The 18,255-nt window shown below is 36.2% G+C and overlaps 1 protein-coding gene across 1 annotated transcript; it reads left to right on the forward strand.

The window, feature by feature from the left end:
* The first annotated feature begins 2,940 nt into the window (after nt 1–2,940).
* LOC764071 (S-crystallin SL11) lies at nt 2,941–17,957 on the forward strand. Its single transcript, XM_001200261.4, has 5 exons — nt 2,941–3,178; nt 12,334–12,441; nt 13,279–13,394; nt 15,723–15,833; nt 17,014–17,957. The coding sequence occupies exons 1-5, from the start codon at nt 3,028–3,030 to the stop codon at nt 17,176–17,178; spliced, it is 651 nt and encodes a 216-aa protein (XP_001200261.2). The 5' UTR covers nt 2,941–3,027; the 3' UTR covers nt 17,179–17,957.
* The last annotated feature ends 298 nt before the right edge of the window (nt 17,958–18,255 follow it).

An 18,255-nucleotide genomic window follows, 5' to 3' on the forward strand; every position in this document is an offset into this window, starting at 1 on the left:
AATATGTTTAGATTCAAACTTGCGAAGAAGCATGAAGACATATTAATATTGATAGGTCATTTAAGGTGAACTTCTCTGCGATTTGAATTGTATTTTGTTTTATGTTAAGTACAAATGACTTCTGATATATGCAAAAGTCAGCGATGAAGATGATAGAGCAGGATGATAAAAGAATGGTTTATGTTTTTACTTATACATGTAGCTGTTCATACTCAATTTTATTGTATGAACGGAAACCACTAGACAACGCTGTGATACCATTTGCATGCTGGTACTGTATAGTTTTACAAGCTGACTTGTTTATCAGATTTCTAAATCTACAAAGACCTCATACTTATAAATACTTTCAGGTTTTTGTATTCTTACAGCAGTTGCTGAAACAACATTGAAAAAGAAATGTTTTTATAGCACTTCTCCTACTGGTATGAGTGCTAATTTATGAGGGGGAGTGTGATGGGTGTATCTACCGAATCTAGATACATTGTACGGACCGTCCTCAGGACGAGTTAGTCTAGTATTTGGAGTTGAAGAACGAAGCTCAATAATGAAGATCAGCCCTTGAAATCTAACCACTTTGTGTTGTGTAATCTGTTGTTGTGGAACAAAGGACCCAGGGACAACGGGTAGAGGAAACCTCACGTAACAGGGAGTAAAAAAGGGGAAAGAACAGAGAGAGAGGGAGAGAGAGAAAGAGAGTAAGAGAGGGAAAGAACAGAGAGAGAGAGAGAGACGGGAGGAGAGTAAGAAAATGAAAGAACAGAGAGAGAGAGAGAGGGGGGAGTAAAAAAGGGGAAAGAACAGAGAGAGAGGGAGAGAGAGAGAGAGAGGAGAGTAAGAAAGGGGAAGAATAGAGAGAGAGAGAGAGAGAGAGAGAGAGAGAGAAGAGAAAGAAAGGGAAAGAACAGAGAAAGGGAGAGAGAGAGAGAGAGAGAGAGAGAGAGAAGGAGAGTAAGAAAGGGAAAGAACAAAGAAAGAGAGAGAGAGAAAGAACATGTGGGAGGGGGCACGTGCCCCCAAAAAATTTCCAAGATCGGTTGAACTTTTTAAGACCCCTTTTTTGACCTCGATCGATTACATGTATTCCCCCCCCCCCCCCTAAAAAAAACAACATCAAACTCTGGCCAGTAGAGTATATTAATATAGTAGCTGCGCTATATAAATGGACCTATCATTATTATTATCTGATCAACTCGTTAGTTGAATAGTATGAGGTTATTTGGAAACATCATTGCCCAAATTATGACGCAACGGCTATACGCCTTCGGATGATTTTGGACAAACAATTCTCGACGATAAGATAACGCATGGAAAAAGTATGATTATAATTAAAGTTGTAGTAAACTGTAAAATTGCTTCGCGATGCTTTCAGGTTTGTATTTGTAGTATACTGTACACGGTCGTGTGCAGAGCCATAAAGGCCGCTTTCATGAGAGTAGTGTTTGCATGTAGGGTAAAGTCCATTCTTCACGTTTTGCTTCGTCATGCTTTCAAGTTTGTATTTCAATTGACTCATAGGAGAGATGACATGGAACGATGACATTGCATAAAAATGATATGAAAATTGAACATATATTTCTCTCAGCCACACGTGAAAATAGAGAATGTTTCCAGAACGAAAGAAATGGGGTGGAGCAAGGAAGAGAGAGAGAGAGAGAGAGAGAGAGAGGAGAGTAAGAAAGGGAAAGAACAGAGAGAGAGAGGAGAGTAAGAAAATGAAAGAACAGAGAGAGAGAGAGAGAGAGAGTAAAAAGGGGAAAGAACAGAGAAAGGGAGAGAGAGAGAGAGAGAGGAGAGTAAGAAAGGGGAAGAATAGATAGAGAGAGAAGAGCAAGAAAAGGAAAGAACAGAGAGAGAGAGAGAGAACATGGGGGAGGGGGGCTTTAAAAAGGGCGCAAGTAGTTGTCTTTTGTTTCCCTAGCCCCTTCAAGCGCTAAATTATAGTACTTATTCGAATTATATTATTAAGAATGTATTTAATCTATCTTTTTTATATTCAACGGTAGCTTAGAAACCATACTCGCGCCTGAATATTCTACTCGATCAGCGTGATAACATGCTACTTTCTCTATCCTCTTTCTTTTCCTTTTCTCCCCACCTTCTCTTATCTCTCCGTCTCTCTTCCTATGTATCTCTATGTGTGTATGTGTGTGTGTCTCTCTCTCGCTCTTCCCCCTATCCCCATCCTCTCTCTCTATCTCTCTCTCTCTCTCTCTCTATCTTCTCTTTGCTCGCTCTTTCCCCATACCTCACCTGTTTCCCGTCTAGATTTAACAAAAGGAAAAGCTCGAGCTCTACAGTGTGCGTCAAAAAAAGTTTACACCTAGAAAATTGCTAATTATTTAAAAAGAAATCATCTATGGACAGTAAATTATTATATCTTATGAAAGAGTGTTTTATCCCAAATCATTTGGTATCATTTTTGTGTGGTATGTGTTCACGCTTGGATGAACAGGAGGCATTGTTTGCGAGAGCGCAAAAATCGACTTGCGCCAAAGTTGCTGATGTGATATTTTAATAAAACAATTGAGATTGGGGTATTAATTCGGCCTTTGCAGATTCAAAGAACATCCCTAACAAAATTAATCATGCCACACATATCAAATATCGAATATCAAATATCAACGAACATATGTGCGCGTGTGTGTGTGAATTTGCTTCTGCAAAAAGCATATGAATTGCATTTCATTTGATACATTCATTTCCTTCTCTCACTCCGCTAATCCCAACATAATACATGCCGTAGGCATCACTTTGGCGCAAGTCGATTTTTGCACTCTTTCATAAGATGTATAATAATTTACTAATCACAGATGATTTTTTAAATAAATAGCAATTTTCTAGGTGTAAACTTTTTGTTGACTCACACGGTAGAGCCACAGCCCCCAATCTCTAACAACGTAAATGCAAACAAGTCAGCTAGAGCATACACGCACACCGGACTCTTTTCACTCCCGCTTCAGCCAGCCGTCAAGGTAGCAAGGTCCTCTCAACGCTCCGCACCTATACGACATCATCTAGTCCCTCATCATGCCTACGCAGCCTACGTATGAGCTTATCTATTTCACCGCCCGTGGTGGTGGCGAGATTTCCCGTCTTCTCTTCGCCCAAGCTGGGGTCGAGTTCAAAGATACTCGTCTGACTCAAGACGAGTTCAAAGCCGTGAAGGGTGACGTCACAAGTAAGTGCATTCAAACCTGTTTCTGTGCTCATCTCCGGGGGTCACCTGTGTAGATAGACCAACCTCTTTATAAAGACTACTTTTTCGTTCTCTTGAACGTTGTATCAATATCAAAGAGATTTCTTATTGAAACCTTTACAGAAAGATCATCCTGCCTGTAAAGACTATTTCCTTGACTCCCTTCAGCGGTCTTTGTATACAGGTTCACTGTATCATATTTGGAAGTGCAACTCATTTAATTCCCTTTAAAGCAAATATAAATGTCCATTATACAAAGCTGAATGGGTTTTCCAGCCATTCACTATACTATTGATTTTACTATATAAATGCATTTTCTATATTGTTTTTAATATTGCGATATGGAAAATAAATACCAATAAGAATATGTATTGATGATCAGCAAAACATTACAAATAACATTTATAAATGATGTAAAGTGCATCACCAAGGGCTTTAGGCATATATTTCAAGATACTCGTTAAATATGGATATTCAATTCAATTCAATTCGTTTTATTAAACCATTTAAAATTTAAAAAAATCAATATACAAATCATGCATGTATGAAAATTATTAATAAAGTATAAACAGTATAAATGGTCAGGGCGCCTCTAAAAACCAAGGCTTGATTAATGAGGTGCCCAATACATAAACAAATATACATACAATAAACATGAGATAGAAAACAAACTTAATAAAAAAAAAACTAAAAAAACATTAAACACTAAACATACAGGCAAAGGGAGATAGGAAAAGGAAAAGTAAGAAAACGTAGGGAGGAAAAATGAAATTACATGTTTAATTGACATAGGTAATTATTATTGAACGTTTGAGTTTGGTTTTAAAGGAAGTAACATTACTGCTAGAGGTTATATCAGAAGGGAGGGAATTCCATATTCGAGGACCAATAGATTTAAATGCATTAAGAGTTGACTGATTGAGTGCTAATGGATAATGGAATTTAGAGTGGGAACGGGTATTATACTGATGGTAATCTTTATTATACTGAAATAAATTCATTATATTCAGAGGTGCTATGTTTCACGTAATACATCAGGATCGCAATTTGGATTTTATGAATATCAACAATTGTCAAAGTGTTTAACCTTGCAAATATTGGGCTTGACGGAGCTAAGTAAGGGGAGTTCGAACATATGCGTAAGGCCTTTTTTGTAGTCTGTGTATAGGGTTTAATTTAGTAGTGCCACAACTTGCCGAAGTAATATTACCATAATAAATATAGGGAAGTAATAAAGAATTATAAAGCATAAATAGGTGCTTTTCAGTAAGGGTACTACGTGATTTAGATAATATACCTATGTTCTTTGACATCTTATTACTTATATAGAAACGGTGTTCCTTAAATGACAGAATATCATCAACTATAAATCCTAGGAATTTGACAGAGTTAACCAAATTTAAAGTAACATCGTTCATTTTTACATGAAACTCTAAACAATTTTGTGATACATGAGGTTTTCGAAAATACATAACATTAGTTTTCTCATAATTAACAATCAATTTGTTAGCATCGAACCAATCGGCTATTTTACATAATTCATTATTGGTTTTTTCTAACAAAAACATAAAGTTGCTATGGGTTGAAATAATAGTTGTATCGTCTGCAAATAAGACATAATAAAAAAAAAATGAACATGCTGTACATAAATCAGTAATATAAATTAGGAAGAGGAGCGGGCCCAGTATGGAGCATTGAGGGACCCCATACTGGGCTGTCGAGTATTGGGAATTATAATTATTAAATGAAGTATAGTTACGTCGATCAAGTAAGTAGCTCTGAAACCATTCCAATACTGCTCCTCTGCATATAAAAGTATGTTATGGTCTGTGTGGTCGAAGGCTTTTGACAAGTCTAAAAATATACCCAATGAGTGATAATTGTTATTGATATTAGTTAAAAGAGTGTTATTTAAATCAATTAGTGCATGTTCACAGGAATGTCTCGCCCTGAAGCCATACTGACAATTATTTAATATTTTATTTCTATCCAAATAAGAAATGAGTCTTTTATGAACAATTTTTTCCAGGATTTTTGAAAAACATGGTAATAATGTAATTGGTCGATGATTGGAAAATAGGTGTTTATCGCCTTTTTAAAATATAGGAATGATCTTTCCAATTTTCAGATTATTAGGTACTCCTCCTGAACATAAAGATAAATTAAAAATATGGACTACAGGGGTTAATATTGAATGGATTACTTTTCTTACAACAAAAGTACTGATATCATCAAAGCCAGTGCTATAACTTATTTTTATTTCTTTAACAATTTCGATGATTTCTAATTCATTAGTTGGATAAAAAAAATACATTGATGTTTGACTTGGATTCTTAGGGTAGTGTCTAAATTGTTTTCTAGAATTATGATGAATTTTGTTTAAGGTATTTGCAGCAATGTTTGAAAAGAAATTGTTAAATTCATTAACTACATCTTCATTTTTATACACTTTTACATTATTTTTCATAAAATATAATGGAAAGTTGTTTTTATTTTTCTTACACAATAAATCATTTATAATTTGCCAAACTTTTCTAAGATTGTGCTTATTCTTGGTCAACAAGTCACAATAATACTTTTTACGAGCCGTTCTTAGGATTTCATTTAATTTGTTTCGATATTTCTTATATTTAATTTCAATGGATTTAATACGTTTTTGGCAAAATAATTTATGTAGACGATTCTTTCTATTAATACATTTTAACAATCCTTGAGTTACCCAAGATTTTTTAGCTGATGACCTTGTCTTTTTCTTCTTTACCATTTTACAGTTACCATTAAACATCAGTTTGAATACTTCAAGGAAATTATTATATGCATCGTCAATATTGTGTACTGATAATATATCAATCCAATCAAATGAGAGTAACTCTTTATTAAAACTATCAATATTTTCTTGGCTAAAACATCTTTCAGTAAAATTCATATTATAATCAGCTTTAGGATAGGACCTTGTATTACGGGTAATATAAAATATAGGTAAAATGGTCAGTTGTATCATTATATAATATTCCAGAGGAAAATTTTTTTTCACAGACATTTGTAAATATATTGTCAATAAGAGTTGTTGAGCCTTGTGTTATTCTCGTCGGTCTGTTAATTAAGGGTCGAAAAGAATGATTATACATAATATTAACGAAGTCATTAACATTTGCAATTGATGAGGTGTTAAGTAAGTTTATATACCAGTCACCCATAATATATATGTCCTTCTTTTCATTTAACATTTTATCAAGGCACGTATTTATATCATCATTAAAATCAGCTATATTTGAACTAGGATCACGATAAATTATTCCGACAATTACATTTTTTCGATTACATATTTCAATTTCTAGAAAGAGAGACTCACATAAATTATGCGCCAAAGTTATGTCCGCCCTTTCTTTTACATTCAATGAATCATGAATTAAAATGGCCACTCTACCACCTCTACTCTTTGTTCTGTCACGATGAAAAAAATATAATTTTCTAAATGAAATAATTCTTTTGGTGTCAATAGGTGTATCCATGTTTCACTGAATCCATTTATTGAAAAATTTGTATGTTTATGTTCTGTAATAAAATCATGTTTATTATCAAAAATCTTGTTTAGGCTTCTTGTGTTAAAATGGAGTAAACTACAGGAATCATTATCAAAGTGCATTTCAGAATTGAAGTCAGCTGGTAGCCAGTATTTATTCGGATCATCAAGTACAGGGCAGTTAACATCAGGGTCAATATCTGATAAATTATCCTCTTCGGTCGGGTTCATATTCGTACCATACATGTTGTTTATGTTACTATTATCAAACTCATTTTGCGAATCTTGGAATAAACAGTCAAATTCTAAGTCGGATAGGTTACTAAAAGGGAAAAGGGAGTCGTCACAAACTACCATAAGTTAACTATATACGTATACAAAATAAAGTAAGGTAAACAGGAATAAGGTTAAAATGTGTAAAAATGATTTTACATACAGGGGTGCAATTGAAGTACGCAACTATATTTTCATACATTCAACTCTATTAAAGAGCTCAGTTAAAGCGTTGAAAGTTCATCTTTTGATCGTATTTGTCTTTTGATTGTTCTGTTCCCTTTTGTGGCGAGCAGTGCTATGATCCGGCCATCAGAGGCCCAGCCTCTTTGACTCTTTCATGTTTCTTGGTAGCAAAAAGCAGGTCTTGATGGACAGAGGTCAGCGACTCATCGATGCCAATCCCAGAACCTTTTAATTTCCTGCGGGATCGGAGAACTTCTCTTCTTCTTAAAATCCTTAAAATCATTGGGGTGGAAGGTGGTAGGATAGAAGAGATTTCCCCGAAATAGTATCTGTTTTCCCGCAGGAGGCCCGGCAGCCCTCCCATGGTCCCGAAATACGCCCCTTTTCATATTTTCTCAACAGCGGGGGCATTTTCTGCCCCCTTCGTGTATTCACTCACTCTCTCTCACCCCCCCCCCCCCCACACACACTTTTTTTTAAAACAATTTTGTTTTATAACATACAATTGAATAAAATAAACGTGTTCAATATTGATGCTTTTACATAAAAATAATTAAACACAAACTTATTTGCAGTATAACTTAGCAACAAAGTAAACGTATAAGTACCTAAACATAATATGTCAATTGTAAATGTTATTCACTTATATAAAATTTTAAAAAACTTAAACAAATCTGGAGGTAATTTTACTGGAACAATCTTGTCCTTCCCTGCCCCCCTCCATCACACGCACACACGCACACATACACACACACACATGTATAATTTGCTATGGGAATCATATTTTCTGCTTGTCATGTCTACGTCATACCAGAGTGATGGCGTATGGTATGTGTACTCGGGGACAATGGTCCATTTTTCGCAGTGTTTGTCCAAAGAGATCTTTAGTTTGTCAAGCGTGATGGATCACGACCGTCTATTTGTTCAAATACAGGACAAAATACAGGGGCAAGGATTTAATAATTTGAGAAAGAGAACGACACAGTGTTTTTACTAGGTGTTGCACAGGGGGGTATTGTCATTTGGTCGAATCTTACTTGGCCCAATAGTCAGTACGTCTAATGTAGTTTAGTGACTTTAGTCTACACGGTATAGTAATCAACATTTCGTATAATCACCACGTCTAATGACCTGTCAAATCGATAGCCATCTGTCTGTAGAACCATTTGGACTAATGGCCACTTCGTTCGATCAATATGTTTTGCCATTTGGTCTCATGTATGTTGGTCCTTTTCCATTTGGTCCAACTGCTATTTTGTCAAATATTAAGTGGTCTAAACCAATTAGTCCAATACCCATTCGGTCCAAGAATTTAGAGTCGACCTAGCAACCACAAATTTGGGCTTGCAGGGGTAATAAACTTCATTTTTAGGCCTGATTATGTATATTGACATCACAGGTTCACTGTTTCATATTAGGAAGTGCGACTCATTTAATGTCCATTGGCATAATACTTGAATCTGTATAAATTGATGATACGTAACCTTCACTCCTATCTGCAGTTACAAGCTGACATTTTGTTCCGACTTGGCATTTCCGAAGGTAAAAGTTTGTGTAGACGGTAGGAAAGGCTGGAAGGGGGCGGGACGAGGGCGGGGCACTCCATTATTTACCATCTCATATTCGGGCGGGAATGCGGTACGTAATGGGTGATATAAAAGGACATGCATGTTAGGAGTAATTGAAATAATAATGATTCCAAATCACCTATGTAAATCAAAACATTACAAATAACATTTATAAATGATGCAAAATACATCACCAAGGGCTATATGCATAAGATAATTATTTTAAGATGCTCGTTAAAATCGGATGTTTCTTAAAATCATTTAGGCGGAAGGGGGTAGGATAGAAAAGTTTTTCCCGAAATAGTATCTGTTTTTCCCCGCAGGAGTCCCGGCAGCTCTCCCATGGTCCCGAATAAGCCCCTTTTCATATTTTCTCCATAGTGGGGGCATTTTCTGCCCCCCCCCCCCCGTGTAGTCACTCGCTCTTCTTAAAGGCCGTTTGTACTAGTTTGGCTAGGAGGGATTAGACCAGCCAGGAAGGTCACTGACAGGTGGCTATCTCATCAACTCAGCTCTCATATAACATAAGACAAAGCGGATCATGGGGGACCAATGGTCACCGATTAGGCATTGTTTTCTATATAGAGGGAGCAAGTAGCTACAAGTAGTACAGTGGGCCTTTAAGACCCCCCCCCCCTCCCAACCACAGACACACACATAGATAATTTGCTATGTCAATCATATTTTCTGCCAGTCATGCCTACGTGTTCTTTGAATAACCAGAGTGATGGCGTCCCAATAAACAAAACACTAAAAAGTAACCTCTTTTGGGAGTGTATTTTAAGTGATTTTAAAGTATGGTGCCTTTTGAACTAAATTTAAACGTTATCGACACGTGCTTTCATTTAAACAAAAAAGGTATTCCTGTTCACGTTTTCATCTAACCTAAAAACCACCAATTTATCACGCGACTGGAGTAACGTGATTCCCCTTACCTCTGTAAATCACGTGTTTATGACCAAATAACCACTTGACCAAGCAACGAGTTTTTTGTCCGTTAACCGATGGTGGTGATAAATAAGTAATTATTTGGTCTTGTAAGCACCTTAATCGATTGGTTTCACAGGTTATCCAAGGTTGATGGTAATAATCACGTTACTTACACCGGCTAATCGTCTCATTGTTCTGTCCCTGAATCTCTGGTTATATTAAATTAGTAATTCTGAGGTGTCTTACACACTTCTTTAACTGGTTTCAAAGTTACCATAACTTTCTTGGTTATGATCACGTAGCTAAAACTGAGTGAATCCGTGATATTTAGGTGTGAAAAATTAGTAATTATTAGGTGTCTTAAAACACCTATTTAAATGGTAGTCAAAGTTGCCAGCAGTTCCGCGGTGATGATCTCGTGACTCAAACGGATTATTAATCTAAGCTGGGCATAAGTGACTTTTAGGTGTGAAAAATTAGTAATTATTAGGTGTCTTAAAACACCTTTTTAATTGGTTTCAAAGTTACCATAACTTTATTGGTGATGATCACGTAGCTAAACTGATTACTAATCTAAGCTGTGAGTTCGTGATATTTAGGTGTGAAAAATTAGTAATTATTAGGTGTCTTAAAACACCTATGTAAATGGTAGTCAAAGTTGCCAGCAGTTCCGCGGTGATAATCTCGTGACTCAAACGGATTATTAATCTAAGCTGGGTATTCCATGATTTCCAGGTGTGAAAAATGAGTTATTCTTGGGTGTCTTGATGGTTTCACAGTTACCATTTAAGTTCCGTGGTGATAATCCCGTGTCTGTTGGCATATTTCAATTTTCACCAGTTGATAACTGACTGTTGGCATCTTTTCATTGCACCAGTTGATAACCGGTCTGTGTGCATATTTCCAGTTGCACCAGTTAATGACTGCTGGCTGACTGTTGGCATGTTTCCAGTTGAACCAGCTGACACAAATTAATTTGCATATTGAATATGGGGTGCGTGCAGATCTGTGTTTTTTAAACAGTTTATCTGAATTTAAAGCATATTTCTTAATTACTGATGATTTAGTTATATGCAATTCATTTCGAAAATACTACAAATATAAATTACCAGTTATTAGACATTTCGCTACTTCGTATAAATTACATTTAATTAAACATGAATAAGGAAAACATTAACTAGAACTAAAATAATTTCAATAAAATACAAGTATATGAAAAAATTTCGATTAATTAATTATGTAAGTCTACTTATTACCAATGCCTTTACATTGGAAATACAGACGTACCAGTATTGAAGTGTTGTTGCCGTTCAACTGGTTGGAAGTTTTACCAAATTGTTCTAATGGCTCAGCTAGACCAGTTGAATTCTAACTGGTCTGGATCAACTGGATCATTTAGCCCATTTCAATTTCCGGGGTTACCAGTTGGCATTAACTGGTTCATCAACTGGACCAGTTGCAACTAGCTTTCTCCTCTGGGATGTTTGCAACCACCCCCCCCCCCCCCCCCCACCCCTCTAATCCCAAACTGCTTCCAGCGCGCCTGGACGTAATTATGGAAGATCCAAAACACGATGTTCAGAAACGGGATGAGAACGTCATTATTTTGGTTTATTTATTGTGTAACATTTGCGTAATTATCGGGTTGAACGCGGGTTACAGTAATATATTTCCTCTTCGACGTAATATTTACGTGAATTTCACGCAGATATTTTGACTAAAACAATCACCAACGCTTCACGTGTTTTTGTGACGCGATAATTTCGTTTATGAAGATGTAATTTCATAACCAAAAAAAACACGGGAGTATTAGGTTTCCAAACCATGGTCTCCAAGGTAGGAATAATCACGTTATTATAATGGTGATATTGCAGTGACAATTGCGTGATTTAGTGTACGTGTGTTTTAAGTGACCTAGTGCAATAAACGTATTAACACATTTACGTAAATGTCCGGTGTTTGAAGAACGTAACTCTCCTCAAGTCGATACCTTGATATTGACGTGATTTTCACGTGATTTTGTTTATTGGGGTATGCTATGTGTACTCAGGGACAATGGTCCATTTTTCGCGTTGTTTGTCATGCGTGATGGATCACGACCGTCTATTTGTTCAAATACAGGGCAAATACAGGGTAAGGTTTTAATAATTTGAGACAATTTTACACGAGAAGGACACACAAGGTATTGCACAGGGGGATATTGCCATTTCAATGTATGGTATCCGCGCTCGCTCAGAGCATATTTTAACACATGAACCAATGGGTATTTCAACAAGACTGAACTATTTTCCCGGTAACTGGAATTTTGCCGGGATTTTACTGATTTACTTTAAAACTATTACATGGGTTTGGCATTTTTCGTTTATTAACGGGAATGGCTAAAACCACGACTGCAATTTCGACCAATCAGATGGCTGGATTTAGGTATATAATAAATTATATAACAATGTAATAGTTCACTATGTAAACAAAAAATGAAATAATATATCTAATATAATAGATTGATATTATGTCGAATACAGACTATTTTTCTCTTTAGTTAATACTGTGTCTTTATATTTGTTGAATTTGACATTGTTTTTGTCAACTTTCTTCTCCAAATAATTTTTTTTTTTTTTTTTTTTTTTTTTTTTTTTTTTTTTTTTTTTTTACTGCAGGAGCCCCTCTTGGTCAGTTACCTGTGCTGATCGTAAAAGGCACTGCTACACCATTTCCACCAATCCCACAGAGCCATGCCATCGAGAGATATCTCGCAAGAAAATTCGGTAAGAGCATCACATCATGTCTTAAATAATTGATGATAATAATAAATTGATTGAATGTTAATAATTTATTCAGCCATCTTAAAATGTTGAAACTTTGTTGAAGCGATTGGAAACGTTGATCCTGTACCACATTCAATATGTGTACTGTGGGGTTTGAGAATCATACAAAACATGGGCGTCAATCCTTACGTAATACCTATTGTTCAGGGGGATGAATGAATAGATCATCCCCCTGAACAATAGGTATCAATTACAGATCTACGCCCATGATACAAAAATGACTTTTAGAAAATTTGCTCAGTCTTGCTCAGAGTTACGTGCACTGTACACGGAAATGGATATATGGGACTACACAAACATGTGACCTGAAACGTTGTGCTCCACAACCTTTGGCTGTTATATTTGCATATGTCGAACATTAGGGCATTTTTTTTTTGGAACATTAGGGCATTTGAAGAGCCATCCCTTACAGGGACATTTTTACTATGATACTATTTCGCAATAACATTAAAAAGAATGAAAAAGCTCACAAATTATATTTGAAGATTTCCCAGAACCAAAGTTCTCTTCAACTTCGAAGCCCACGATTGGCTAAAACCTATCAAATTTAATATCATAATATGTTCATATCCTGTTTAAAAATGAATGAAAGTTGAATTTTTAAGTTTCATTATGATTTACCGCAACTGGGTCTAGAGAGACAATTGCTGATAGAATTACTCGAATAATACAATACTTATTCTTGGAAATTATCTCGCTTATGGAGGACATCGATTGTCCTCCAATAACGGGTGTCTTCATGACTGCCGAATAATAATCTGATCATTGATCTTTCAGACATGTACGGCAAGAACATAGAAGAAGCTACACGTATTGATGTCGCGTGTGAATGCGTCGTAGAAATCTTTACTCATATCGTGAAGATGTTCTTCGAGAAAGACGATGCAAAGAAGGTAAGTGCTCACAATCACATTGTTAATATAGAGTGGTAAAGTGTGACGTCATCAAAAATCTATTTTTAGAATTTCTCAATTTTTTCTTCATTTTGCTCTGGCTCCTAATGGTTAGGAGCCAGAGCAAATAGCACTGACTTCCTATGGGAAATCTTTTTATTCAGATGGTCATATCTCAGCCAATACAGTGGCTTTCGGACATTATTTTTTGATGCTCTTTCGGAAAATGAAGAAAAAAATTGAGAAATTTTAAAAATAGATTTTTATGACGTCACAGCTTCGGTACTTTATTAACTTTGCAAATATGTTAACCCATTGCCTACTGGAACCGGATGCCCATGTATAAAGCCTATTGGCAATTAATAAATTCAGAAGTCAACGAGTTAAGACGCCTATACTGTCTGTTGAACACGAGGCGTCAGTTGCTTGACGCAGGGGTGGATCCAACCGGCGGCAGGAGAGGAGGCCCAATTCGTGAGAAAATATTTAGCGGCGAAATATTTATTTGGCCCTCGAAAATTTGAAAAATCGCATCCCCCCCCCCCCCCCCCTTGAGCGCCACGGGAGGGGGCCCATCTCCAAAAAGGTAAAATTAACATGTTTTTACACGTTTTTCCCAAGGGGAGGCCCACTCCCCCCCCCCCCCCCTGGGTCCCCCACTGGCTTGACGTAGGACTACGTCAGCGAGTGGCGCGGTTTTTGAAGGGCCATGTGAAAGAGACATGTACAAGGTATATGAATGCAAAATGAACATTGCAAACATCACTTTAAAGTACTGACGTATGGGATATTTCCTTTACAGACTTGAGCAGTGGCACGCAATCAAAAGGACACCGTGTGTGCAATCGTGCTTTGACAGATGTCACTTTGAAAATGTTGTAAAGATTCTTTTATGAGCAGTTTTTTCGAACGAAGTTCGTGAGACAAGGGTCCCAAATATATATTGAAGGAGTTTGTAAATACCTCGACCAGGCGGGCCAGAACTTCACATGAAGTTACGTTTCGTGCTTCGTTTCTTTTGAGAAAGGCCTACATAATATGGGGTACCTCGGAAAACTTGACAATAATTGTGAAATATGTATGTGCAAACACTAGTCTTTCGATGGAGAATGGCATCTCTCTGCTCGGAAGAAATTTCACAGATCTATCCATTCTTTTCAGATCTCGCCAATAATTCTAACAGGGAACAAATATTATTGGACAACTGGGCATCAACTTATAGACAGTTGCGATTAATCATAACGATGTACATACGAGATAGGAGACTGAAAACTTGCGATTGATTTGAATCAATCTCAACTCTTGATAATACGAGGCCCAGGTTATGAAGACAATTTTAAGAGAGGAAAACAATGTGAAGTTCACCTGAATCACGGCGACAAAGTGATATCATGTGTAAATATTCCCTTCGACTCATAGGACTTTCGGAAGTGGTTTGATATAATCTGAAGTTATGATTGTTCAAACAAAACTAGTTCCTTTGATGCCTAGGAATTTTAAAATAGAAAGAAGATACAGGCGTAGCGGGTACAGTGAGGTTAACCAACTTTTAGTGACGTTTTTGCATTATTTTTTGGTCCAGAATGCTAGTAATTACACTTTATACGTGATCAGAAAGAGCGAAAATCACAACAATAGTTTTCTTCTTCCAAATCCAATGTAGTAGATTGTGCCGTTCTCGAATAAGAGCGATTTTATTGTAACGAATCATCTCTAAATTGGTAACGCGGTGTGGAATATATAATCAAAATTTTCGTTTACCAATTTGCAAATTTTCTTTCACATCGGATAAACAATTTCCTAAATTGATTTTTAAAAACTATGAAGGAGTGGAAAAAATATTAACCGTTTCCATTTTAAAGAGCGAAAAAATGACTAATTTAGAAAATAAGAAAATAAAAAAACTCTCTTCTATGGAGGATGTTAAGCCCTATAGGCTCTTTTAAAAATAAATATCAAAATATTATTACAAATGGAGTAAACGAAAAGTAAACGTACCATTCTAATTGATAAACTCTTTTCTAGAAACGGGTCTTTTAATAAAGATATGCCGATGTAAAAAAATTATTAAACAAATAAAAATATCAATATTCGTGAGTCTTGCAATACAAGTAATAATATTTAGTTATTCATGTATCTATTTCTACTTACCGAAGAAACAAGTTAGAAGTGGATGTGATTTTTTTTTTGCCATTGTTTTTGTTCTTGAGTAGAGAAAGAAATTGAAGTAAGAAAATAAGTGTCATACCCTGTATTCACGCAGAGTAATGATCGAATAATCATGCTTTTTAATAACGTTTATATTTCCATCATTTTATCAATATTCAGAAAGAGCTAGGAAAGAGTTTTGTTGAGAAGGACTCTAAAACCGTCTTGACTGCTATGTGCAATGCTCTGAAGAAGAACAGTGGTGGAAAGGGCTTCTTCGTCGGCGACAAGGTTGGTTCAGTAGTCCTCACTCTTTCATCATGTCTAGTAATAGTGATAAATGACATTATTTACCTCTCTTTAGTATGTTGAATAAATCTAGTCATCTGATTGGTCAAAATTGGAGTCGTGATTTTCGCCATTCCAGCTTACCGGTCAATAGTGTTTTTTTAAGATACCCGTTGCCCCCAATGGTTAACGTGTAAAACGTTTCTTTTGGCGAGCGCGGATACCATACAATGCTTTTTGTCTGCGATTCCCGAATGATCGTAATATTCAGGCAACTTTCCAGCGAAGATTTACAGACAGTGTCTCAGAGTTTCTGTCATGTTTTAACCAGTCTTTACTCAAGAAATGGATAAGGTAAGAGTTCGGTTTATAAATGATATATCGACTGCTTTAATATTCGAAGCATAGCTGGTTCTGTACTGTCTCTCGGGGCAGCCCGACGCGCCTCGGGGTCATATCAGGATGCAAGGTCCCCTTGAGCCAATAGAAACAGCGATGCCTCTCATAGCAGTCAAAGATATGTCCTGTACACAGAAATGTGTATACTGTATAGGGCTACACAAAATATATGTGACATGAAAGTTGTGCAGGTCTACAACCTTAAGCTATTAATTGTCATATTTTGAATATGGAGGCATCCTTTTCAGTGTACCCGTTTTATAATATACACTTCCATTATAACAATCATATAAAGAATGAAAAAAAGCAGACACATTTTTGTTTAGCTTTCACCTCTCCCAGAACTCAATCGTCAATGTTAAATCTGAAATGCATGGCCCTATGTGCTATCAGTGTCTGTAATATAATGTAATATTGAAACCCTAAACACTTGCGCTTCAAAATGATCATAAGTGCCTCAAAAAAGTAAAAAATCTTGGAGTGACCGGTTGTACCATACTAATTTTCTCCAATAGACTGTAGTGTTAGAAAACCGTTAGGAAAACGAAAAATGAAATTTCGATTTCCAATCATAAATATCTTGATAATCAGATAATCAAACAGGCGATCGGCTTGTAAAAGTCATGGGATTCCTGACTGACCTAAAGGTTTATAATTATGATTGCAGCATGAGCTAAATCCAGGATTTTGTTTCAGAACCTGAGGCAATATATTACCTAGTAAATTTAAGGTTGGATTTCTCTTCAATCGTTCTCACTTCTACCGGATTTATATCTCGATCCAGATGACCTTGGCTGATATCGCGGTCTTCCACATGACGGAGGCCATTTTCGGAAGCATGCCACCCCTAGCAGCCATGTATCCAGCTTTGAAGGATTTCTCTGACCGCATGAGGGCTGAACCCAAGATCGCTGCATGGATTAAAAAGAGACCGGTTACTCAATTTTAAATCACTTACGCTGTGGCTTTACCAGGAGTCTTTTTTTCCATTATTTGTGGTGTTTGAAAAAAAAAATCCATGTAGTCCAATTAGATTTCCTATATAATTGTTCTCTGGATGAAGTTGTGCAATTACTTTTGACTAACAAATAATTTGAACACTTGATTAAAAGGCATTTAGACCAATAATATGTTGGATTAATTAATGACATGTACAAGCAGGAAAAAACAAATTTAATAAGAGCCAGCCCCCCCCCCCCCCTCCCGAGTTGGAAGAAATAAAGGACCCGTCATTGGAATTCGTCGACAGTTTTCTGAAAATGCCTAATAAGCTAACAAAAGCTGTCAAATTTATCGATTGCAGTTGTGGATTTGCCAATAGGTATACGATATAATTACAATCCACTCCCGTATATTATGCACCCCCACCCCATCGCTCGATAGCCCTTTTCTATAATCCTTCATCTACCTCGTTACACCAGTACCCCTAACATCCTTCGTCATTCACGCACTTCTTCACACCGTTCTCATTCATACGAACTCTTGAAAGATATTGATTGATCTCATATGAAAGGAATTGAAATTCATAGTATATGACTATATTCATATACAGTTCAAATGTATGTATCAGTGACAAACAAGTCTTTCCATTACAGAAGATAATGACGTCATCAAGTAGAGTTGAATAATTTCATTATTAACACGAGCAACAACGATCACGTTTCAATTTCGTGTACCCTTCTGTGAATTAACATTTGGAAAAAGAAAATAAAGTTAGTTCTACCTTTTGACTTTTTATAACATTGTGCAGTTCTTTTAAATGGCTGAAAGTGAGTGTGTGTATGTGTATGTGTACTAAGTAATAAGAGGGAGAATGATAGATAGAGAAAGAGAGAGAGACAGACAGACAGATAGACAGACAAAAAAAGATAGAAAGAGAGAGAGAGAGAAAGAGAGAGAAATGTCGGGCGCAGTATTTCTAACTAGCTTTTGTTGACTAAATATGTAATCTTGTAACCTTTTGTAAAAGGAAACAAGACATTAATATGCTATTAATTTCATTGTGTAGCTAATTAAAGGCATCTGC

The sequence above is a fragment of the Strongylocentrotus purpuratus genome, unplaced genomic scaffold (genome assembly GCF_000002235.5).
Source record: "Strongylocentrotus purpuratus isolate Spur 01 unplaced genomic scaffold, Spur_5.0 spur5_scaffold_10, whole genome shotgun sequence".
In the NCBI taxonomy this organism is placed as follows: domain Eukaryota; kingdom Metazoa; phylum Echinodermata; class Echinoidea; order Camarodonta; family Strongylocentrotidae; genus Strongylocentrotus; species Strongylocentrotus purpuratus.